General features: G+C 45.5%; 1 protein-coding gene across 1 annotated transcript in view; it reads left to right on the forward strand.

Annotated features, from left to right (window-relative positions):
- Aldh1l1 (aldehyde dehydrogenase 1 family member L1) overlaps nucleotides 1-18083 on the forward strand; it is a 70512-nt gene extending 52429 nt beyond the window's left edge. Inside the window, exons 16-24 of the mRNA XM_003473433.5 lie at nucleotides 2041-2146; nucleotides 3260-3347; nucleotides 7562-7655; nucleotides 10108-10207; nucleotides 11556-11654; nucleotides 12350-12515; nucleotides 14530-14635; nucleotides 15992-16191; nucleotides 17767-18083. Coding sequence (XP_003473481.1) covers nucleotides 2041-2146; nucleotides 3260-3347; nucleotides 7562-7655; nucleotides 10108-10207; nucleotides 11556-11654; nucleotides 12350-12515; nucleotides 14530-14635; nucleotides 15992-16191; nucleotides 17767-17822 — 1015 coding nt within the window. The 3' untranslated portion in view covers nucleotides 17823-18083. The remainder of the gene's footprint in view (nucleotides 1-2040; nucleotides 2147-3259; nucleotides 3348-7561; nucleotides 7656-10107; nucleotides 10208-11555; nucleotides 11655-12349; nucleotides 12516-14529; nucleotides 14636-15991; nucleotides 16192-17766) is intronic.
- The last annotated feature ends 7827 nt before the right edge of the window (nucleotides 18084-25910 follow it).

Here is a 25910-nt window from a genome sequence, read left to right on the forward strand (position 1 = left end):
GCCCCACTGCAGAGGTACAGAGAAGAGCCTACCCATCTACTATGGGGGAGGCAGGTCCACCCTGCTAGAGGCAACTTGGCAGTGAGCATTTAGGATCAGCATCTGAAGTTTCAGTAGCTTATCCACACATATGCACGAATATGAGCTCACCCAGGAACCTGTACACTGGCCCCAACATCCACCAGAGCTGAAAGGCTCTACTGAGGAAAATTGCTTCATCTGCCATTCTCCCAGAGCACTGTGCTGAGCACAGAGGAGGAACAGATTCATGGGGCAAGGCTGAGCTGCAGGGGAGGAGCGGGGAGGAGCCCTCAGATCCACAGGATGGCTTGTCTCACTGGATGAGCAGAACCCACAAGGTCTTCCCCTGAGAAAGGCCACTGATAAAAATAGGTGGGGCAGCAAGGTTAGTGAAAGATCAGTTTTTGGGGCAGCTTGAGGGGGATGTATCCACCTGGTCCTGGGTCCCACACCTCTACTAACAAGGTAGGCTCTGTAGACTCCCACTCCAGAGCTGCTCTATCTTTCTCCTGATTGACAGATGTTTGAGTCTGTTCAAGCTGCTACAACAGAAAACTACAAATAGAGTGACTCAATCAGTAGAAAATTATTGGCTCACAGTTTTGGCAGGTGAAGTCTGAGATCAAGTTGTCGATTAGGTTGTTTTGAGAACTCGGGGAGAATGTCTTTCAGGCCTGATATCTAGGATATGCTAGTTTTCTATTACTATAACAAAATATGTTAGTTTTCTATTACTATAACAAAATACTCAGATAATTACTACAACAAAGTACTCAGATAATCAACTTAATAAGGGAGGCTTATTTTGGCTCATGTCTTCAGACATTTGAATCCATAGTTGCTTGGCCTTATTGCGTGGAGCCTGTGTTGGCATAATATACAGCATGTGGCAAAGGAGGCCTCTGTGTCATGCTAGTTGCCATGCAAAGAAAGGCAATACGAATCCAAGTTCCAGTATCTCTTTGAAAGGCACTACTCCCCTGATGACCTGACGTCCTCCCACAAGACCCCACATCTTAAAGATTCAATCATCTCTCCAGAGTCAGAGGCTCACAACCAAACTGTACTTACGTGAGGATTGTGCTCATATGAGACTTGATGGGACATACAAGAGCAAGGCTATAACATGGTGATTTTCTGGCCTTCTTTGTCATTCCTTGGTTCACAGAAGTGTCACCCCAATCTCTAGTTTCATACCCACTTGGTGTTCCGTACAGAGTCTTCACATGACTTTCTTCCATAAGGACAGCAGTCATGTTGGATTAGGGGCCTTCCCACTCCACTGTGACTTTGCCTTTGTTTGTTTCTCTCCATCAACCCTATTTCCAAACAAAGTCACAGTTTTCAGTCTGGATGTTAAGACTCCAACACATGAATTTGTTAAGGGACTCTGATGTGTTTTCTTGTTTGGAGCTCTCTGAAGCCCACATCTCACTCTGACCAGTCACCACACCCCACTTCCCTGGGAATGTTCAATAACCCCATACTCTTCTCCCTGCTGCCTGCCCTGTCCCTCTGGGCCTGCTGAGTGTATAGGATTAGGCATGCCTGCACCAGCTCCAGCCCAGCCCTTGCAGGATATACAACATTCATACCTAGACAGTGTACCTGCTGGCCCTCAGGTCTGTGATCCCAGAATCCTGCATATGAGACACATGTGCCCTCTGTGTCCCAAGGTGGCACTAACACTGGGCACTATTGCTTCATGTATACAAATCCCATCAGGGCTCCCACAGTGGTCTTGTCTTCTCCTCCCATGGACTGACCTCATCAGAAACTGACCAGTGTCCTACACCACTGTTCCAGTTAGAGAGAGAGTTACTGTTGGACTCAAGCACACTCCTTCATCAGGGATGGAAAGGGCAGGATGATCCATCTCCGACAAGACTGTTGGTGCCTTGTCAGGATTCTGGCTTTGAGAGCAGAGGCCAGGACCTGAGAGAAGAGAAAAGAAAGTAAGTCTGTTGTGGGAATGTGGGCTGAGGAGAGGGACAAAGGCCTGTTTCTTTCATCTGACAGGGTCTGTGGCATTGTCATTCCCTGGAATTATCCCTTGATGATGCTGTCCTGGAAGACAGCTGCCTGCCTAGCTGCTGGGAACACTGTGGTGATCAAGCCTGCCCAGGTGAGTAGGGGTCCATTGGGCAGGGTCTGCAGGCATTCTCTGAACAGGAAAGCAGGATGGAGTGGGATTTGTGGCCCCTCCAGCCCTTCCCAGGGAGGCTGCTTTATCATGGGATATGGCAGTGGTCAACTATGCAGACCATGGGTGAGAACCCCCCATAACCTGTTTCCTCATCTGTTGCTGATAACCTTCCCTCCACTGCCTGCCTCCCAGGGTCATAGGAGAAACTGCAGGGAAGATGTCCATATATTGTAGATACTCTCCAGTTTCTGTGAAGCGCTCTCGCCCAAGGGTATTAACAAAATCACTAACAATAGTTGACATTTCCAGCACTGTAATACATATAACAAATTATCTAGTAATTTCCATAGCTTGACTTATTTAAGCATTGGAATAAACTCGCACGAAGACCTTAACCTAATTGCTTCATTGTAGAATGCGGGGGAGGACACTGACAGATTAAGGTCATTGTGTCCAGTAGGATCGTTCTTACTTGTCCATTGACCTTAGGTTCCCTCCACCCTGCAAAAAGGAAAGAACACCCTGACAAGGTCTAAGACCTTCTGAGCCAGCTCCCATAGATTCAGCCCTCAGCAGTGGGTTTGTGAGGGCTGGGGGGTGACCTAACCTTGACCAGGAAAGATATCTGGGCTAGAAATGTTCAGAAGCCAGAAGAAGGAATGTGGGGGCACAGGGCAGGGGATGAAGGGCCAGAACATGACCTCCCTTTTGGTTTGCAGAAGTGAAACAATAATCAAAGTTTCAGATTCAGGGACAGCCGAGTGCACTGGAACTTCAGGAGGGCACCTGGTGCCAAGGCAGTAGCCACCTCACCAGATGCTCTCATCTCTATTCTAATGCTGGGAGTTCTCAGAGGAGAGGCTGGTGTGAGCTGGGGCCTTCCGAGGCTTGGGCCCTGCTAGGAAGAGAAGCTAGGACAGCCCTTCCTCCAGTTGGAGCTGGGCGGGAAGCTAAGTGGGTTGGCGATCCCTCCTATGGTTGGTCTTCCTGATGCCCTAATCCATCCCTGCTTCCACTGGGGCTAAAGAGAGAGGAAGGCACGGCCTGCATCTATATTCCTCTTTACTCAGACTTCTCTTTGTCCCTTCTCAGGTGACACCACTCACAGCCTTGAAGTTTGCAGAGCTGACAGTGAAGGCTGGCATTCCCAAGGGTGTGGTCAACATCCTCCCAGGATCTGGTGAGAGCTGCAGCTGGGCACAGGGCTGAGGCTCCAGAGAAGTATAGATGCATGTAGTCAGGCGGGCCCGCTGGTTAATGTGAGCTCCACAACAGCTTGGTGGATCCCCTCCTCTTCTTTTGGTACTCCCATTATGCATACATCGGCACAATTAATGGTGTTCTATTTTTCTCAGGAGCTGCATTTCAATTTTTTGCTATTTGCCTTTACTTTTCTATTTTTGTGTCTCTCAAACTGTCTTCAAATTCACTAATTCTTCTGTCAGTTTATATCTTCTACCAAACCCTTTATTTTTCACATTATTGTACTTTTTTAATTCCAAAATTTCTATCTGGCTATTTAAAAAGTCTATCTCTCTATTGGTACTATCTACTTGATGAGACTGTCATTGTAGCTTTGTTTAAATAGAGTTTCCTTTATAATATTTTATAATGGCTGCTTAAAGTCTTTATCTGTTAATATAACATCTAGACCCACTATCAGGCAGTTTGTATTATGTTGCCTGCTTTTTATTCCTTTAATGATGACTTACACTTTCTTCTTTATTTTCATGTCTTGTATTCCTTTTTTAAAAACTGAGTAACAGGCAATATATTGCAATAAATCTGAATACTGATTTTCTTTCTCCTCTTTCAGGCTTGCTTTTGTTACTGCAATTATTTTTTATTTGTTTAGTGACTTGGTTAGACATTTTAATGACATTTATGCCCCCTGCAGTGTGTAGCTTCTTACGCCACTCTTCAGAGGGCAAATCCTTGGCATACACACAGTCACCATAGGATGGCAGCAGTTTTAGCAGGACTCTGACTGTTTGCCCTGGTTTCTGGTCAACTTTCTGCCAACTTCAGTTATCACATCTTGCTGTTCAGTTGCAGTAATTATGAGCCAGTTGCTCTGTTATTTCTAACAATGCTCTAAGTCATAAATTACTGTAAAATTTGGGCCTCTTTGCAAGGTATAGGTTCAACGTCAACCTTCAAGGTTGGTTCTTACCCCAAAAGGATTCCTCCTTCCCTGCTCTGTAATAAACTGTCTGACCTACAGTTTATTTAACTATTCTCATAGAGCTAATAGCCTCCTCTGAATTACTCACCCAAATTGCCACTGTTTTGTAGAGTAGGGGTTAATATCAAGATACAAATTTCGAGAGGTTATGATCTAACTCATAACAGCCTGTAAAAACAAAATCTGCTTTCTACCTGGGGCAGTAGCACATGCCTATAACTTCAACTACTCAGGAAGCTGAGTCAGGATGATCACAAGTTCAAGGCCAGCCTGGGGAATTTAGGGAATACCTTATAACAAAAAGGTCTACATCAGGAAAAAAATGTGTATAAATATTTTAATTCTAAATTTACCGTGAGATTAATGCAAGTTGCTTTGGGGCTCTAAAATATGACAGGTGCTCAAAGTGGACATTTATTAGTATATACAAAATTTTGGTGGACAATGTGTGTATACCTTTCATAAATATTTCTTGTTGTTGTCGTTGGGAAGAAACTTTAATGTCCCAGATAACTGCTGCCTCCCAGACCACCCAGTACCAAGTTTCCACACTGGACTGGTACATTTTCTACAGACTGTGCACCTGCACTGACAAATTATTATCCAAAGTCCATAGTTTACATGAGAATTCACTCTTGTTGCTCTATATACTATGGATTTGGACAAATATATAATGACATGTTTGCATATTATGGTATCAGGCTGTATTTTTACTGTCGTAAATGTGCTTTGTCCTTTCTTCCTACTAACCCCTGGAAACCACCTATCATTTTTTATTGTCACATAGTTTTGCCCTTTTCAGAGAGTCATATAGTTGGAATCATACAATTCAGATTGGCTTCTTTCTCTTTGCAATATACATTTAAATTTCCTTCATGTCGCTTCATGGCTTAATGACTCATTTATTTTTAGTGCTGAAAAATAATCCACTGATTGGTTATGCCAGAGTTTATCCATTTACTTACTGATGGACATCTTGGTTGCTTATGAGTTTTGGCAGCTATGAATAACCTGCCATAAGCAATGTGCAGATTTTTATATAAACAAGTTTTCAGCTCACGGGAATAAATCCAAAGCGCACAGTTGGTGAATATATAGTGAAAGTATTAGTTTTATAAAAAATTGCCTAATTGTCTTCCAAAATAGCTGCACCATTTTGCATTTCCACCAACAATACCCATGAGTTCCTTTGTTCTACATCCTTGCCAGCACTTGTTACCAGTGTTCTGTGTTTTGGCCATTCTAATAAGTATGAAGTAATGCCTCGTTGTTGTTTTAAGTTGCATTTCCCTAATGACAAATGATACTGAGCACTTTTGATATGCTTACTTGCCGTCTGTTTATCTTCTTTGGTAAGGCGTCTATTCATATCTTTTGCCTTTTTTTGGTCTTTTTCCTTTTTATCGGTACTGGGGATCGAACTCATGACTGCCTGCTTGCAAGGCAGGCGCTTATGCCACTGAGCTAAATCCCTTTTGCCTTATTTTTAATGGGTGGTTTTCTTGTTACTGAGTTTTAAGAGTTCTTTATTTTATATGTCTTGGACAGAAGTCCTTTATAAGTATTTATATCTTTACAAATATTTTCCCCCATAAATAGAGGTTTAATAGGAGTGGTAGATTAGAATTAGTAACAAAATAATTGGTAGAACATCAACTTGATACAATGGGAGGATGCAAGGATCTCATTCCAGACATACCAAACCAGAAAATAATCTTTCAGGTACACCTGAGCATGTGAGTTTTATAAGTCTGCAGGCAGAGAGGAGCAGTGGAAATGGGCAGATGGTTGCTCCCCCGGGTGATTCACAGAATGGGGAAGGAAAGTGTCAAGTCTTAAACAAACTGGCTGCAGGGAGAGATTGTTTACTGGAATGGAGTGCCCTGGAGGAGGAACAGAGCTAAGGGAAGATTAAGAGTCCAGTTTCAAACATGTTGAATTTGAGAACCTATAAGCCATCCAAGTGCAGGTGCCGAATGGGCAGAGAATGATAAATAGATCAAGATTCTAGAGAAGCTTGGTCAGAGATGTAGATTTAGGAGATGACATACCTGAAGATGACATTTGAAGACCTGGCTGAGATCAGCTGAGGAAGCCCTCTGAACTGAGGAGAGGAGATGAATGCCCAGAATGGACCTAGGGATGCAGGGTATTTTAAGGTTAAGTAAGCACAGGAGATGGAAAAAGAACAGTTGGAGAAGAAGCAAACTAGGAGAACAAGAGTCAGAAAGCCACTAAGGAAGAAGCCTTAAGAGGGGAGAGTTTATGTGAAGTTTAGATGCAGTGATTTCTGGGACGCTCACCTTGAAGTCTCACTGAAAGAGACCTGATACATGCAGAGGAACTGGCCATCCTGAGAGCAGGATGAAGGTCCATCAATGGAATGGGAGGGCACGAAGGTATGGGACAGGAGTCAGAGCATCCCAAGCAGGAAGAGTCCATGTATCAAGGCTCTCCATGGCCAGCTGCACCCAGGGCCTGGGCCTTTTGGAATATATAATGTTCAGGACACCACATTCTCCCTTGAACTCAACTAGACATCCTTGAATGCCTGCTAAACCCCTTGAAGAGCCAGTGAGCTCAGCATTTTTCAGATACTTACTTGCCATCTGTATATCTTCTTTGGTGAGGTCTGCTTAGCTTATAGTGTTTCCCCAATAGGTAGAAAGCCACATGGCAGTGTACAGGTTTGGAAGGGCTATCATACAAAGTACCACAGACTGGGGACTTAAGCATGAGAAAGTTTTTGTTATAGTCCGGGAGGCTGGAAGTCCAAGGTGCTGGTAGAGTTGCTTTTTTGTAAGGCTTATTTCCTTGGCTTGTGCATACTGTCTTCTCCTCGTGTCCTCCCATGGTCATCCCTCTGTTTTTACCTAAGCATCTTAATCTCCTTTCCTTTTCAGCACACCAGTTATACTAGGACAGGGTACCCTAATGAGCTCATTTTAACTTAATTATGCTGTTAAAGACTCTGTCTTCAAATAGAGTCATGGTCTGAAGTACTGGGAGGTCCAGACTTCAAAATTTGAATTTGAGAGGACACAGTTCACCCCTCACAGGGACCAAGACCCAGTGAGCTTCAAGTACAAGGACACTAAACATGCAAGGAGCTCAGCAGAGAGCTGAACGGGAGGGACTGGTGGCAGGGCTTGTGCATTCTCTGAAACCATTAGGGCCACCCTGACCTCCCCACCCACTTGCACCTGCAGGCTCGCTGGTCGGCCAGAGACTCTCAGACCATCCTGATGTGAGGAAAATTGGGTTCACAGGCTCCACCGAAGTGGGAAAGCACATCATGAAGAGGTAAGTGGATGGGGGTAGGAAGAGGGAGAGAGGCCACAGTGTCTGGACACAGACAATGCTATCACATGAGATAGGTTCAGCTTCTCAAACTTTAGTGTGCACAGCTATCCACAGTGGCCATGTTCAGTTCAAATGCTCGCTCAGTGTGTCTGTTTTCCCCAGACCCTTAGGGAGACTTAGAGGCTGCACTGAAGAACCCACTGCGGGTCCCACAGAGCTCACAGTCCCTATACTGTTGTGTACTTAAAGTGGGGCCCATCTGAATTGAGATGTGCTATGGGTGTAATTTCAAAAACAACACACACAGAAAGGTAAAATATTCATAATCTCTAGTATAGGTGACAAGTTGAAATTGCAGTATTTTTGATCAGTTATATGAAATATTATTACAAGCTGGCTCTCTATCTATGCCTGCAGGTTCCACATCCACACATTCAAACAACTACAGATTGGGAATATTCCGCGGAAAAATGTATTAAACATATAAGGCTTTCTTTCTTGTTATTATTCCCTAACCAATACAGTATAGAAGATTTTTACATAAAATTTACATTGTACAGTCATATGTGAGTACTTGACTGCTTTGAAACTCACTGCACTTGGTACTCAGAACATTTTGATGCAAAAATTTAGTCCCAATACTCATGGTGATTTGTTTGGTATTTTACTCACAAGCTGAAACTTAGTGTCAATTGCTCATAACATGCAACCTTTTCCAAGCAAAACGATTTATTTGATACTTGTCATTTTTTTTTGTCTTTTTTTTCATTTTTATCGGTACCAGGGATCGAACTCAGGACTGCCTGCTTGCAAGGCAGGCGCTTATGCCACTGAGCTCAATCCCCAGCGATACTTGTACCTATTGCACCTCCCAGAACCAATGAGTATCAGGGGTACCACTGTATTAGTTATTATAAGTAAATGAAAGACGATTTCAAATGTATGGGAGGATATATGCTGACCATATGCAACTATAGTATTATGTCATTTTATTTAAAGAGACTTAAGCATCCAAGTTAAGCATCCAAGAATTTTCGTAACCACAGGGTTCCTGTAACCATTTCTAAAGATCCCAAGGGACAATTATGTTTGGATTAAAATTACCCAGTTTCTTTTCCATTTTCTTTTGATGAGGCTACCAATAAAAATTTTCCATTACACACATGTATAGTATTTGAGGCTTTTACTGTACGTCCAAGGACAGAACCCATTTGGAATATCCATTTAATTCTCATCCCTTAGACTTCATCCTTGAACTAACTGGGGGCTGCTTATTCCTGAGTCTGTTACTAATTCATGATATGACCTGGGCCAAACCCAGGCCTCAGTTTCCCCACAAGCTTCATGAAGGTCATTTCCTAGGCTCAGTGATTCTGGCCTATACTTCTGATGAGCTTGGAGAGTTAGGCAGGCCTACACCACAAGGTGGCTACTGTAGCCCTAGGAAAGCTGTCTCCATCTTCACCCTTGTTCCACTGCAGCTTAATTTCTAGGGCTGAGTTTCAGCATCTGCTCTGCGCTTAGAGTGATGGATGCAAACAAGAGAGCTAGGAGCTGCGCTGAGCACTCTAGGCTGCAGGCTCCCTGACACCTTCCTCTAAGCACACATGACTGCTTGTCTCTGTTTCTGCTTTAAGAGTCACCTAAAGGTCACCATGTGACATTCTAGGACAGTCCAGCTCTGTGTGACAGTTCCATAGAGACTGCTCTTGTATTAAGATCTTCTCTTATGTCTCCCAAAGCAGAGTCTGGTACCCTTTAGTAGCCCTGGTCCAGTCCCCACCTGAAGGGGTTGCAGTCCCTGATCCCACCCATGCCCCCCATAGCTCCACCTGCTACTGCAGCCTGGCTCCTATGCTAATGTACTATTACCTCATTTAACCCCTTTTTGCTTCAGAATCCACCACAAATGTGAGCCTTCAGGGCCAGAAAAGGCTGATGTTGCGGGCTGTGCAGATGGGGGCTGCTCCAATTCATTTTGAGCAGCCTACAATAGGACAGGCCTGCTGCAGAGCAAGCCTCAGGTAGCTGTGGGAGAGAAGGCTGACAGACAGATGAAGGGGTGTGGAAATGGGCAGTAACTCATAAGGGTGTCATAAGAACCACATGAGCTGCCATGAGGCTTGAATTCTAGTTGGTGAGGTCAGATGTAGATACATAGTGAAGCAAAGAGGAGCTGGTAGATACATAGGAAGGTCAAGTGGTTGTGTATGAAGCTATCAGAGAGGCACCCCTGGGAAGAAAACATTGTAGCAGGGGCCTGAGGGAAGTAAGAAATCCAAGGTGCAAGCATCTTAAGGGAAAACAGACCAGAAGATGAGGACAGGGGCAGTGAGAGCTAGCCTCATCTTTCCGTGTCAGTGGAATAAAAAAGTGGCTGAGGGTGGGGTTGGAGTGAAGTCTTGTTCTCCAGTCTTGTTCTTTGTGGTGTAGTACGCTTTGTTCCTTTCAGCTGTGCCATAAGTAACGTGAAGAAGGTTTCCCTGGAGCTGGGTGGGAAGTCACCCCTCATCATCTTTGCTGACTGTGACCTCAACAAGGCTGTGCAGATGGTAAAAGTTGGGCCTTGGGATGGAGTGGAAGGTTGGATGGGGACAAATGGAGGGATATGGACAGCCAAGGGTTCCAAGGACGGGGGAGATGGGAGAACCTTTCTCTGACAACAAAGTTCCATCATTAGTTTAGCCTCAATGGACGTGAGCTCATTATGTCACCATAAACATAGCATAGCAGGAAGGGGACTTAAGTGTTTCAAAACAAATTCTCCAAGAGGTTTCATAGCCATCACGACCATTGGAAGCAGATGCATAAGTTGAACATAGGATCCAGGTTCTATCTGGAGAAAGTGTGGTTTCCTTTTCTATCTGAAAGGAAAGAACCTGAGCATGACCCTGAGCATGACCCTGAGCATGACCCTGCTGATGGTGGTGACTTCTATGCTGGAAACCATGTGCACAGACACTTGGCTTCACCACTGACTCACTGAATGACCATGGGCAAGTTGCTTCATCCTGCTGGGCTTGTGTGCTCCTACTTGTGTGAGGGGGCCAGGATGCCACCCACTTCCTACTGCTGCTGCAGGGATTGACATCTGCAGGGCTTAGAACAGTGACTGTGCGTGGCACCTACCCAGGAAATGTGGGGTCTCTTCTTTCCATTAATGTTGTCATTTCTGTGCCTTGGTCTTCTCTCCCCTGCTCTCCTGCAAGAGCAGATATGAACAGCCACTTTCAACCAGATGCTCAAATAAGCACCTCCACTAGCCCCTAAGTCCCACTAAGGCCAATGCTATTGGCCTCTAAGTAGGCCTGAACCCTGTTACAAGATGACAATACCAGCTTCAGGGGAGGTGGGCTAGCCCTGGTCTTCCTTCCTCCCATGGCCTCTCTCAGAGGGCTGGCCAGATTTCTGGAAGCCTGTTCTGAGAGTGTTTGTTCTGAACTCCTAGCAGGGATCCCCAGGCCTGACTGCCCTTCCCTGGCCTTACTCAAGCGAAGCTTGTCATTGCCTCTGCCCAACTCTCAATGCAGTCACCCTTCTTCTACCTCCCACACACACTGCCTAGCATCTCTCCAGTCAGCTCCCAGGTGCGCTAAAGTTCACTCTCTTGTCCTCTCTCATCTACTGTGTGGACAGTGGCCTCATCCTTCAGCAATGGGACTGAGGGTCCAATTTTATCTCCTTCTCATGGCATGACTTGCCTTCGTGTCCAACTTCCCATACTGTCACCTCTGAGGATTGAATAGGACACCTGCACCAATGCTAGCTGAGCCTGCCTGCAGGAAGACAACAGGACACAGGCACACCTCCCCTTCCAATGAGATGGGTGACAACTCTGCTAGAGCTACAGCAGGAGCCCTGGAGGGCTTTTAACCCAATATTTTTGTCCATTCTCTGAAGGGGATGAGCTCTGTCTTCTTCAACAAAGGGGAGAACTGCATTGCAGCAGGGCGTCTCTTTGTAGAGAACTCTATCCATGACCAGTTCGTGCAGAAAGTGGTAAGTCCTGCCCCAAGGTCTCAGAGCTGTCATTCAATAGGATCATAGCCTGGGGAGATGGAGGGGGGTCAGAGGAGGAGAAGTATAGCTGAGTGTAGTGGGCCTAGGCCATTCTCTGATTGGGCACCAGCTACCGGAGTCAGGGAACTTGTAGGGGTACTGAGTCTTCACTAGTTTGCATCAGTTCATCAAGAAACTGGAACCCCCATGGCATAAATTGACATAACCAAAAATTGTTGTCATAATTGAAAAGGGCCTGTAAGCCAGAGGTGTGGCTCAGTGGTAGAGCACTTGCCTGATGCACACATGATCCTAGAGTCCCTAGGACAAATAGTTCCTGAAGATCTGTGTAGCTGGAGGCAGGACTAATATCAGCTACCCCCACCATGGTCACGGACACCTGCTCCTCTCTTCTGGTTAGCCTCACCCCTGCACACCTCTACCCCACTGCCCATCTGTCATTAGGCTTGGAGCTCCCTCCAGAGACTTTTATACCTTTCCACATATAAGACATCTGGGGTTTCAGCTTAGAATGTGGATTTGGATCTAGAATTGAAAAACTTTAAGAGTTGGAATATACTATCTTCAGAGATCTGTAGTAGATACAAAAATGCAAATGTAGGAGATGGACCAGGTGATGTCACAACAGAAACAGGTGGCATCTGAGCTAGACCTGACTGAAGTATCTTCTGCAGGTGGAAGAGGTGAAGAAGATGAAGATTGGCAATCCTCTTGACAGAGACACCAACCACGGGCCACAGAACCACCAAGCCCACCTAACAAAGCTGCTGGAATATTGCCAGCGTGGCACAAAAGAGGGGGCCACGCTGGTCTATGGTGGGAATCAAGTACCTCGGCCAGGTCGGTCAGAGCATTCCCAGCTCACTTGGGTAAACTGAGGCAACCAGTACCATGGCCTCTGATTGCTGGCCCAACTCTTGCTGGAAATTACTAATAGCCGGGTACCTCACATCTCCAGGCCATAGGCCCCAAATGGATGCTTAGCTGGGCTGGGCCTTGGCTCTTTGGATACCTGCTAGATCCAGATGTGGGACTAGTGAAGGAGGAACTGTAAACACTATTTGGGGCTGGGTTTAATCTGTACTGTATGGACTTTGATTTGCCATTGTTATAAGTGTCCTTATAATTCTCTCTTCCCATGGCTTCTGTGACACATGAGCTCAGGATTGTCTCTTTGGTTGTTACTTTTCAGCTGTGGCTCTTTGGCAGAAACTCCATTTGCATCTGCCCCTTTGATGCGTATGTGTCCCCAGGTCCATCCCCAGGTCTGTCCTTAGCTTTTTGTGTCTCCGAAGGCAAATCTGTTGCCTGGAGAGCTTCATCCCCTGCACTGGCTCATGTCCTATCTATACGTAAGTCTCAAACTTCCACCCCATCCCAGGCTCCTGAGCACACAGCCAGCTGTCAGATCAACACCACCATCTGCTGTCTTCAGGAACTTCAAATGTAGGAGTCATCATAGTAGCCAATGTGACTCCAGAGACACACACACCTGCTTCTCTAGACTCCTCTCTGGTCAAGTCACCTGTGCCAGGGAGCAGGAGCCACAGGATGGGCCCTGTGGGCTCCTTCCGCTTGCACTGCCTGCGCCATGGGAATGGGTGGCCTATCTGTCTTCTCTATCCGCTCCTACATGCCTCATCATAAACCTTGAACAATTTCTCAGTTAATTGGTGGCATGGAGAGGGCAGGAAAGAAATAGAAATCCCAGCATCTTTTCTCATGACTATTTTTTGACTATTTTTATGACTTTTAAATTAATTTTTATGACTATTTTAAATTAATTTCTGGTTCTGTTAAATGTGGGTGTGTTCCAGAACCTTGCTTCTGCATCCCCACCACTTTGCACTGGCTTTCTGTATTTGGCTTCGTGGAAGCCATCAGAGCAGTCTCCTGAGCTCAAAAACTCCAACTAACCCTTTACTTACACAATTGCAAGCATGCCGGTTATCTCTCTCCAGTCTTCAAACACTTCAGCAAGGACCCCTCCTTCTGCAGTGGCAAATTCACACTTTTTGTCTGTGTACCCAAATGCTTCTCATGTTCTCTTGCCCTCTGTGCCCCCAGACAGGAATTCCTGAAGCCAGGGACGGCATCACTAGGGTTCTAGCAGGGCTTGTGGGTCTGTGGAAGAAAGTATAATGAAGACACAGAGCAGGGCAAGAGACAGTGTAATCCCCAGAAACCAGGAACAAGACCTCCATCACCTAACCTAAAGGAACTCAAGGAGGGCAGAGAGTTTCTGAAACCCAGTGAAGAGCACACTCAACTGGAAGGCAGAAGACAGGGAAGCCTGGGCCTAATGTCAGGACCCAGAGCAACCTAGGGTACAGAGGAAGTGGGGAGGGGCAGGTGGAGAAATAGGCCACCTTGTATTTATGCAATCCAGTGCTCTAGTGCCTGATAGCCAGCAGTGCATAATTGTTGAGTGAATATTTGGCATTCCTTATAAACCATTAAGCATTTCTACACAATTCACATCTTAAAAATTGTAATTAATGTTAAAACATTATTTATAAATCTACTAAAATACATAGGCCAGAGATATAGCTCAGTGACACAAGCACTTGCCTGGAAAGTACAAGGTAATGAGTTTGATCTCCAGTACCCACCTCCCCCCAAATACAGTCATATGCTGCATTTAGTTCAAAGGGTTGTGAGGGTCACATAATATGGTAGGAAGTCCACTCACAGATGTTGGCATTCATCGATCGCATAGATGCCACAACATTCCATTTCCAGAGTGAGACAGCTGCACAGTGGCTGGTGTGACCCCGGCCCTGGCCATGAGCAGGATGCTGGACCAGTCAGGTACTGCACCCGCCTGCATGCCACAAGCTTGTCTCCCCTGCAGGTTTCTTCTTTGAGCCAACTGTTTTCACGGACGTGGAGGACCACATGTTCATAGCCAAGGAAGAGTCCTTTGGGCCCATCATGATCATCTCTCGGTTTGCTGATGGGTAGGAAATCTGCTTACATTCCTCGAGGGGCTGATTCTTTTCTGTGCATTACTGGGGGTTTTGTATGAGCTTTAGGAGGTGGCCATGGACATCCAAGAAAATTCGGACAGGGAAGAATCTAGGAACACAGCCTGTGCTGGAGGCTTCCTTAGCCACTGAGGGCCCGATCCCTTGTGAGGTGCCCTTGGTGATGAGGAAGGCTTCCGGTCTCACTTTAAGCAACAGTCATTTTCCTGCTGTCCCGTCCTCTCCTGTCCCTGTGTGCCTCCCTGAATGTGTCTGTTAGCTTCTGTTCTGGCGGCATATTGCCCTGCACTAAGCCATCCCTAAACTGAGTGGCTGAGAATAGCAACAGTAATCTGTTCTCCTGTGAATCTGCAGTTTGGTCAGGGTTGGGTGGATGAACCCATCACTGCCCTGTGCCATTTCTAAACGGCTGTGCCCATCTTGGCTCAGGGCCTCCCTGCAGGCTGTCTTTGGCCTGGCACCCGACTCCAGAGACCAGTTAGAGACTGCAAGGCCCCTCACCATCTGCCCTCAGAACCTGCAGAGCGTCTCTTCCACCACATCCTAGCAGCCCTTCGGGGCTGACCCGAGTTAGTGGGAAGGAATAGCCCCGCATTTGCAGTGGCAGGTGCAGCAGCAGTTCGAACGCCCTCTGCCATCCCCAGCTTCTTCTCTGGCTGTGGTTGTTCAGGCTGAGCAAATTGCAGAATGGCACCTCATCCTGAGCTTTACTGCCACACCACTGAAATTGTCAGTATCGGCTGATTTCATTACAACAGCAGCCATTACTGCCACCTACAGATAGTCAACAGGTTTTCAGTCTCCGCTGTCCGGTGAATGCCCAACCTGAGGGCTCACCTTTGCCTTCCCATGTGTGGTGGGCTCTGTCCCAGTAACCCCAGGGTCCTGGGCGGTCAACTCTTTGAAATTCTGTCCCTGCTTGTTCACGTCCTTCCCTTTCCCCTCCCTTCCTTTTCCTCCTTTTTTCCTCCCTCTCTCCTTTCATTTTTGAGATGAGGTCTTGCTGTTCTTCCCAGACTGATCTTCAAATCTTGGGCTCAAGCAAACCTCTTCCCTCAGCCTACTGAGTAGCTGGACTGTAAGTGTACGTCACCACACCCAGCTCTCCTCCTCACTGACATTCTCTGTCCTTCTCTATTCTGCCCTCTGTCTCCTCAGATCTATTTTAGCCCTAGCACTTTTTCACCTTTTTAGACCTTGTGTGGCAAGGAACTTGGAGTGGGCTTGGCTCAGCTTTGGGGGAAGAGACGCTGGTCTTTCTTCATCTTGTGTCCAGGGCTGAGCCCTCTCTGAAACTTCTCTCAGGGAGTTCTTGGGTTTTCTCCACAGGGATGTGGACACAGTGCTGTCTCGGGCCAATGCTACAGAATTTGGCCTTGCCTCTGGAGTCTTCACCCGGGATATAAACAAGGCCCTGTATGTAAGCGACAAGCTTGAAGCAGGCACTGTGTTTGTCAACACATACAACAAGACTGATGTGGCTGCTCCCTTTGGAGGATTCAAGCAATCTGGATTTGGCAAAGATTTGGGTAACCTAATCCTGCCTGCAGGGTTGCTTTTAAATATTCATTCAATGAACTTCTGTCACTGAGTGCCAGGCCCTTCCCAGGTGCTGGGTGTCACCCTGAACAGTGTGACTAGGTGATTACTTCTTACTTGGCAGAGATAAGCAATAGTTTAGTTGGTGAATGAGATATTGTGAAACAAGACTGCTAAGGAGAGGGCAGGAAACATAACCTGGGACTAGACTCTACTGAGGGGACCCATGTATGGAGGAGACATTGCTCCAAGACCTGCATGATGAGGTGGAGTCAGCCATAAACCTGGAGGTCCAGGGATGTGTTTAAAGCAGAGGGAACCAATTTTGGTCTCGGAGCTGCAGAGAGGGCTGAGTAGTTGGTGTGTGTGAGGGCAGGGAGGACAGGAGGCCTGAAAGGCAGCAGTGCCCTCATGGGGAGCCCTAGAGGCCATGGTCAGGACCCAGTTTTAGCCTCAAAAGAAAAGGGAGCTGCAGGTACTAATGAATGTTCTCAGTCGTCCAGGGTAGGGATGATATCACTAAGGGGCTCCAGCTCACACAGGCCAAGCCCGTGCCCCACATACTGGGAGGAGCGAGCATGGCTCAGCATCGATCATTCTTTCCCTGGGCTGCTCATTCTACTGTCTCCCACCTGCCACTGTGGAAGCTGACAGCTGGGGACTAGAGTCGGACGGGCAAGGCTGGCAAGGTCTGAGGCAAGCCAAGTGCTAAGGGGCCATGGCTTCTCTCCTCAGACTCCTGTGCCTCTCAGGATTGCAGGGAGGATCAAACTGAGACTGGAATCCTAGGGTGCTGTTTGAAAGCTCCCATCTTTCAGGCCCTGCAGGAGCCCCAGGTGCCTCAATTTCCCACTTCAAGCCCAACACATGTGCACAGTCACCTGTGTCAGGGCACATACATGCAGATCAGATGTGCCCACTGTCCTCGTTGGCTGCCTCCTCTGCCTCTTTCCATGACACCTTCCTGAATAAGAATCCACAAAGCCCATCACCATCCAGGAATTGCTGTGGATGCCCAAGGATAAGATCATGGTCACATTGGACCCTTTTCCCAGAGATACAGAGTAATGCACAGCAGCAGCTTTTGGGGGAGCACCACTCCTGGGGGCAGCTACAACTGATGGGGAGCTCTCAGGCAGCTCAGGACCACACACATTGTCGTGGGACTGAGATGCACCAGCCACAAAGTAATGTCAAGTTTCAGAGTCCTCCAGAGACCCGCAGAGCCTCCCCTTCCCCAGCCAAGGCTTGATCTGGAGGTAACAGTGGCAGCAATGGGGAGGAAGTGAGCCACCAGGAAATACAAAGACAGTCTCTCTCAGCTTCCCTCCCCCACTTTCCCCTAGCACAGTGGATCAGGAGCTGCACTAGGTTCTAGAACAGTTATTCCAGATTGAGTTTGCAGCCATACCTGCACTTGAATCCTGGCCCTGCATACCTAAGCATCACTTTCTCAGTCGTGAGTAGAGTGAGCCATCGTCACCCCCATGCGGTTGTTTCTGGGACACCATGAGATAGTACATGCATTGCATCTAAAACAATGTGCTGCCCCATTTATCTTACAGGAGAGGCAGCCCTGAATGAATACCTGCGGATCAAGACAGTCACTTTCGAGTACTGAAGAAGGATCTCTGCAAGAAAGAAGACCAAGTCTCCATGGTGTTCCTCATCCTGCACAACCCCGACCTGCCTCCTTAGGGAAGACCAAGGTGTCCCCTACTATCTGAGGTGCACAGCCTCCCCCCACCCTCCAGCAGCCACTAAAGCCCACCCACCTGTTGCCCCATCTGCACCATTTGGGAGATACTATGAGAAATCAGAAGTGGCCCATGCAGACAGAGGAATGGGCCACAGGGAAAATAAAGGTTCTGAGTAGAGGCAACCTCCTCCATGTGTCTCCACTCTGTCTAGAGTACTCCTGAGAGCCCCGTAGTCACCCTGAGCCCTCAGCAAAAGCCGTGTTGCGTGGACTTGGGAGAGCCAGACTACCTATGAGCTCATGGAAGGAAATGCATGTAATCACTCAGGCCTCCACAAAGCAGGTATTGAAACATAGCAATGCCCTCCATGGAGCCTGGCACCAGTCTGGGTTCTAGGGCTCTGAGTAGCCATACAGAGCAGCAATTGTCATTCTCCACTGAGCTTTAAGAAGGTCTTTGAAGCCAGGCAAAGTGGTACATGCCTGTAATGCTTGCATTTTGTAAAGCTAAGGCAGGAGGGTCACAAATTCAAGTACTACCTAGGCAACTTAGTGAGACCCCCATCTCAAAATAAGAGGGATGACCCCCAGGAAATATAGGAAGACACACATTTGGGGGGTAGAAAGCCTGGACTATGTTGCAGCTCAGTGACTGCAGAATTCCCTGCCTGGTATCTCAGACCTGAGGCAGTGCTCTTACATTTGTCCTGTTCCTTGAGGCTCCCTCTTAGCTCTTGCAGAGCCTCTGTCTTTCTTATACCCTCGTCCATGGGAGCCAAGGCCTCCCTCCTGCATCCCCATGCTGTAGGTCCCAAACACTGCAATGCAACCCATCCACTGTTACCTCACTTTCTCCCACATATTTACTCTGCTGTGCATTGCTATGATGAGGCTGCAACTTCTCATAAGATATGTGTGTGTGTGTGTGTGTGTGTGTGTGTGTGTGTGTGTGTGTATGCTGGGGATCAAATCTAAGAATACTCCATAACTGAGCTACATCCTTAGCCCCTCTTATTTTGAGATGGGGTCTCATTAAGTTGCCTAGGTAGTACTTGAATTTGTGGTCCTTCACCTGTAGCTTAGAAGTGCCAGGATTACAGTGCCAGCTTCATAGATCTTCTTAAAGGTCAATTAAATATGACATTTCCATTCTGTGTGGCTTCTCAGAGCCCCAAAATCCAAACCCATGCCACAGGGGCATCATGTAATCTGTTTCCCACCTACCTCTGAGCAGGGGCCAGATCACCCCACTGAGGGTTCCAGGCTTGTCCAGGCTCAGTTCATTTTGCTCACAGAGGGTAATAAATGAACCTTTCAGGCTCTTTACTACCTCAGAGTTGATATATCCTGGGATGGCTGATGATAGATACAGCTTCTTTGCTGGAAGGAAGTCTTTTCTTTTGCTTCTGCATAAGTGGACTTGCCTTAGCATGGAACAGTGCACCTCAGTTGTTCCTTTCCTAGACTCTGGTCGTTGAGCCTCAAACACACCAGAACTGACATCCAAAGGAACGTAGCTTCCCTAGGCACTGGGCAAGTCCTATCACTCTCTTCCCAGCCAGAGGTAGAAGCCTATCAGAATCCCCATGGGGCCAACCCCAGCTTCCTGTAAGCATCCCTTCATGGCAGAAGAGTGGACAAAAGCCTTAATACAAGCCCATTCAGACCCAAACAGAGGAGAGAAGATGCTTCCTCAGACAAATGAACAAAGAGCTTGGTCTTAGCTGGGATGCCCCACTGCAGTTGTACTTGGGATCTCTGGTTTAGATGCACAAAATCATACTTCTAGATTCTAATCTCTTCCCCTTCAAGAATTTCCTGGAGACTATAAAATGTAGGAATGTTAGTTATGACCTATTTTCATTTTCTTTGTTCCCTGCTTAAGTCATAGGACCATCACATTTTACCTGGGCATGTGGCTGCCCAGGAGAAAGACAAGATTTCCAAGCCTCATTTACCTCCAAGTGGCATGAAGCCAAGTTCCAGTCAACAGAAAGTGAGTGGACACGATCAGTGCACCTTCTGACACAAATGCTTCAGAAGGGCCTCATGCTGTTGCCCTGGGCTAGCTGGAAGCAGGCTCAGTGGACATGGCAGAGAACATCTTCTAACCCTGCTGGTATGGGCAGCACCATGGGGTGTGGGGGATAAAGGAAGCTTTAATCCCCAACATCACAGTGGTGCATCTCTTCCAGAGGTGACTTACTATCAGACTGTCAATATGATAGGTAATTTTATCACTGATTTTTTGTGATTTTAAAATGAATTCATGTTTCACCATGTTAAGAGAGGGTTTAAGGTAGTTTAAAAATGAAATACAAAAGCTGGGCATAGTAGTATTCACTTATAGTTCTGTTGTTTGGGAGATTGAGGTGGAAGTATTGCTGGAGCTCAGATGTTCGGGTCCAACCTAAGCACCATAGTGAGACCCTGCCTCTTGCAAGTACAAAAATGTGCATACACACACATACACATACCCACCATGCACATACACACATGTGAATTGGAGCCCAAGGCAAAGTGGTAGTGAGATGAAATCAGGAGAGAGGTAATTATCAGAACTACTAACTGTGGGCTGCAGGTGTAGCTTAATGGTGGAACACTTGCCTATCACACATGAGGCCCTGTGTCAGTTCCCAGAACCACAAAAAAAAAAAAAAAAAAAAAAAAAAAATTGTGGGAAAAATATACTTAGCATAAAATTGACCATATTAACCTTTTTTGTTTGTTTGAATTTTTTTTTTTTTAGACAGAGTCTTGCTATGTAGTTTAGGCTGGCCTTGAACTCACTATGTAGCCCAGGCTTGCCTTGAACTTGTGGCAATCCTCCAGCCTCTACTTCCTGAGTGCTGGAATTACAAACATGTGACCCATGCCAGGATCTTATTTTTACATATGCAGTCCTGATGTCATTAAATACCACTAAAGTCATCTCCCCAGTTTATCGTCTTGTAAATTTCAAACACAAGCATAGAATTTTAGTGTTCATGGCAAATGAGGTGAGCCTCAGCAATGGACAGCTGAGATTTCACTTTCAGCTCAGGAAGTAAAAGACATTTTACAAGTTAAAATCTCCCATCCTTTTACTATATGACTTTTAGTGTGATACAGAAGGGATGGGATATTTAGCTCAGTTATTAGAGTGCTTTCCTAGCATGCATGAGTCCCTGGGTTCGGCCTCTATCACCTTACAAAAATAACTTTTATAATTCCTCCAATGATCTAATTCGAGGTTATTGTTTTACATAAGGATTAATATATTCCATAAATATATTTAATGCATGCACCACATGTTCTGTGGTCCTGTATTGACATTTCTTTGTCTTCTTCATATACTGTTATCCTCCAAACATGAACATAACCCAGGCCGCTGGGCCTTTTGCAGGGCATTGGGAAGAAAAATCCATATCCTGTGAGGGAACTGGGCTTTCTCACATACCCTGAAATTGGCTGGCTTCAAATCCTTTTTCCTTTGCCAGCTCCTTCTCAGTGTGCAGTCAGCTAAACCTATCTTTAGTGTCAGGGTCAATTTCCTTAGGTCTTTCGGATCAGGTGCTGAGGGGAGTTCCCAGCTGTTCCTGAGGAGTGCAGCAAGCCAGGCCCACAGGAGCAATGGAAGCTGGGTGCACATGAGCTGGGACAAGGCTCTGCTAGGTCCAGGAAGCTGCTCCTGACATTCCCACCTGCCTCCAGAGGCCACTGTAAAATCCAAGCTGGAGGAAGCCATAAGTCCTACCGGCTATTGCCTTTAGGCAGTTTGGGAGTGGAAGTCTTGTGGTGGAGGGTTTTCTAATTAGGCAGGGGTGCACCTAGACTTCTATGTCTGACACTGCCAGACACTGGTAGACAAGCCTGTTTTTCATCTGAAAAGAGCAATCGAAATGCATGTTTTGCCTGCTTCTTAGGCCTGTCATCATGATGTAATGTAGATATGAGCATGTGTTCAAAGTCCAAGTAAAGTGCAAGTTACTGGCACCATTGAACCATGAAATGTATGCTCATCCTCATGGTTTTGTCAATTACAGGTTGGTTCCTAATGATAGTGTTGCCTTCCTTCCTGATGGCTCTAAGTCAGAATGTATTAAGGCTTCATCATTGGGGCCTGGGGTTGGGTGAGACAGTGAACTGCACCAATTAGGATCCACTGATTTTGCAGGATTCACAGTAATGTTGAACACCTCCCTGTGTATGAGAATTGCATTGCAGCTGGACAGGCTGTGGGGATGACTCTATATCAGCTCTGGGTTATCCAGGATGCCAAGTGGGGAACACCAAGGGGCAGCCCCAAGGGCCCTTGAGATGTCTTTGGAATCATCAAAACTAACATTCCTTGGTATTTTACTGTTTTGTATGTAAATTTTATATTATAAATTTAATATCAAAGAACAGATAATTCACAGAGCAGTTTTTGTTTGTTTGTTTGTTTGTTTGTTTTTGGTGCTGAAGATTGAACCCAGGGCCATATGCATGCTAAGCATATGCTGCACCGGTGAGCTACATTCAACCCCAACTAGTATTTTCATCATAATGGAATTAACCAGAGATGTTCCTTCCTTAAACCCATGTTCATTAATTCTTTTATTCACCAGTTAGCTTGTTCAGGAGAGGTACCCCGATGTCATAGAAAGTAAAGTCTTTAGACTCAAGCAGAGTTTGAATCCTTGCTGACCACTGAAGGCAGTATGGCCTTGGGCAAGTCCAGTAACTGTTCTGTACCTCCTCTATGACAAGGGCACACATGTCTCCTAGAAGCATCCCTTACCTGGATATATTTAAATATTCCTGCTCCCCTCCTTCAAGTGGGATATCTCTGAAGCTCCCTGAAGGACTGAGCTCCAGGCACCCACAGTGGTAACTTCCTTGAATGTGAAATGTTATTGGCTGTCTTTTCTTTCTTTCTTTGTCTTACTACTTCATTCCTTGACCAATGTTGTCTCCCAAGAAAACTACTTACTACTTACTATTACTGTTCTCTCTCATTGTCTCCTGTCTCCTTCATTTGTTTTCTTACTCTATCCATATTGTCCAACCTAAAGCAAGAATCTGATGTGTATCTGCCTTTCAATCATTGTGACAAAATACTTGAGATGAACGACTTAAAAGAAAGGGCTATGCTTTCCGAGGATTTCATCCTTGGTCACTTGGCTTCAAGCCCTTGGGCTTGTGATGAGATAGCACACCACAGTGGGGGGCACATGTAGAGCAAAGCTGCTCATCTCACGGTGGCCAGGAAACAAAGAGTAAGGAAATACCTCATTTGAAAGTATGCCCCCAAAGACTAACTCCTTTCTAGTAGGCCCATGCCTCTGAAAAGTTTTGCCCCTTCCTAAAGTGCCACAGGCTGGCTACCAAACCTTCAACACATGGACATGTAGAGGTATATTAGGCACTTTTTGCTCAGAGGCAAAATGCTCTGTATCCACAATTTAAAAAGAGGTGTTTATTTTGGCTCACAGTTTTGGTGGATTCAGTCCCTGTCAGCTGGTTCCAAGGCAGAAACAGCATGGAAGAAGGAAAGCTGTCTACCACATGGTGGCCAGGAAGCAGAGAAAAAAAGGGAAGACCCTGGGATGAGAATACATCTTGCCAGGGAAGGATCCAGTGTGGCTGACTAGAGGAGGAATTGTATCAGATTACTCAGAGAAGATTCATTGAACACAAGGTACTTTGAAGTGGGGGAGGGGTTTATACCCTGACATAGAATATTAATTTGAAAGATGATACATGCAGATCAAGCCAAGTATTAGATAGTTAAAAGGGTGAAATGTTCCTGCTACAGCTGATCTGCACCACTCCAAGGCCCTCACTTCTCCAGGGGACGGCTGTCATGAGCCCATCCCACATAGCCCAAGGGAATAAATGAGCACTGCATAGGCTAGACTTCTGCATGTTCTGGCATCTTGTCATTATCATCCCCCTCTAACACTTGACTCTGCATATAGACCCATTTGCCTCAGCATCCACCTTCAAACAGTGGAGAATGCTGAATCTCTGTAGAATCCTCCCCAGTGCTTTCCTCCGGCACCTACCACTAGCTCTGGTCAGAGAGAGGAGTTTGGGTAGAGAGTCTCTAAGCCAAGTCAGGATAATGTGGCAGACTCTGCCTCCTGACTGACGGAAGTATTCCTGAGATCTGCTCAGGTTAGCAGTGCAATGGGAAAGACGGGACAGTGATGAGGCTGCCTGCAGTCACACCAAGAGAACTGTGTGGATGCTCAGGCTTTATGGCATAGCGGTCACGTGGTTCAAGTGTCTGGGTGCTGTCTGGTTTTTTTTTTTTTTTTTTTTTGGTTACTGTACTTTTTTTCCTTTTCTTTATTTGCTTTGATTTACTTACTCTCTCCCTCCCTCCCTTTCTTCCCTCCCTCCCTTATTTCCCTCCCTCCTCTTCTCCCTATTCCTTTTCTTTGATACTAGCTATTGTGACAATACTATTTGCTTACTTTTTTATTGTTTCTCTCACTTTTAAATTTCTTCTTTTGAGGTTTTTTTCACTTATATTCTGCTCTCCCAGTCATTCTCATCTTCTCTCATGTTAACTTTTTATTCTCTGCTCGTTTATTTCTTTGTGTGCTCCTCTCTATTTTACCTAGCATCTTGTCTTCCCTTGTCTCCTCTTTACCATACAGGAGCACAAATATATGAACAGATCTTTACAACCTCATGACTTTCCTAAATCCCAAATCACACATCTCTCCACATACATCCTGCCCCTGTTCCCACAAATATCTTCTTAAAATTCTTATCACTAATCCTTAATTGTAACTATTGTAAACACAACCTGGCCATCTATCTATTTTACTAGATATTATTTATTCTATTTCTTCTATCGGCTTAATACTCCTCTTCCCCCAGCCTTCTATATCTTTGCTTCCCTTCTACTTCCACATTGCAGACTGCTGACAACAATGTAGGAAGGCATATATGCTATATTCTGAAAAACGATATTGAAGAAAACATCAGAAAATGAAAAGATATCCTTATTCCTGGACAGACAGAACCAATATTGTCCAAAGGACCATCCTCCTGAAAATGATGCATAGATTCAACACAATCCCAATCAAAATACCAACAGCATTCTTCACAGAAGAAAACAATCCTACATAGAAAAAAATTCTAAAATTCACGTGGATCTAGAAGAGACTCAAAATAGCAAAATCCTAGGCAACAAGCATGAAGCCGGAGACATCACAATAATTGAATTCAAGTTATACTACAAAACCACAGTAACAAAAGCAGCATGACACATACACAAAAACAGAAATATGAACCAATGGGACAAAATAGAGGATGCAGAAGCAACCCCAGATTCATTTAGCTATTTTATCTTTGATAAAAGGACCAAAAACATATTTTGGAGGAAGGTATTCTATTTAGCAAATGGTGCTGGAAAAACTGGCTATCCATATGCAGAAGACCGAAACTGGGCCAATATCTAAACTGAATATTAAAACAGAAACACTTAACTTACTGGCTGATAAAATAGATAAAACTGTTGAAGTTGTAGGTGTGGGCAAGGACTTTCTGAACAGAACTCCAGTTGCACAAGAAACAACAGAAAGAATCAACAAATGAGATTATGTAAAATTTTGAAACTTCTGCTCAGCAATGAAACAATCTGTGGAGTGAAGTGACAACCTACAGAATGGGAAAAATTGTGCCAGCTATTCATCATACAGAAAACTAATATTTAGGAAATATAAAGAACTAAAAAATTATAATCCTCAAAGTAAAAGACCCAATCAAAAGATGAGCAACTGAAATAAATAGACACTTCTCAGAAGAAGTGCAAATGGCCAATAAATATATGAAAACAATATACAATTTTGGTCATTAGAGAAATGCAAATTAAAACAACATTGAAATTTCATCTTATACCAGAAGGAACGGCTATCATCAAGAAATCAAATAATAACAAGTGTTGACATGGCTTTTTGTGGAAAAAATAACTCTTATACATTGTTGATGGAAATGTAAACTAGTATGATCATTGTGGAAATCAGTATGGAG

Source organism: Cavia porcellus, unplaced genomic scaffold (assembly GCF_034190915.1).
Source record: "Cavia porcellus strain 051 isolate PalLab524CR breed Dunkin Hartley unplaced genomic scaffold, mCavPor4.1 scaffold_13, whole genome shotgun sequence".
In the NCBI taxonomy this organism is placed as follows: domain Eukaryota; kingdom Metazoa; phylum Chordata; class Mammalia; order Rodentia; family Caviidae; genus Cavia; species Cavia porcellus.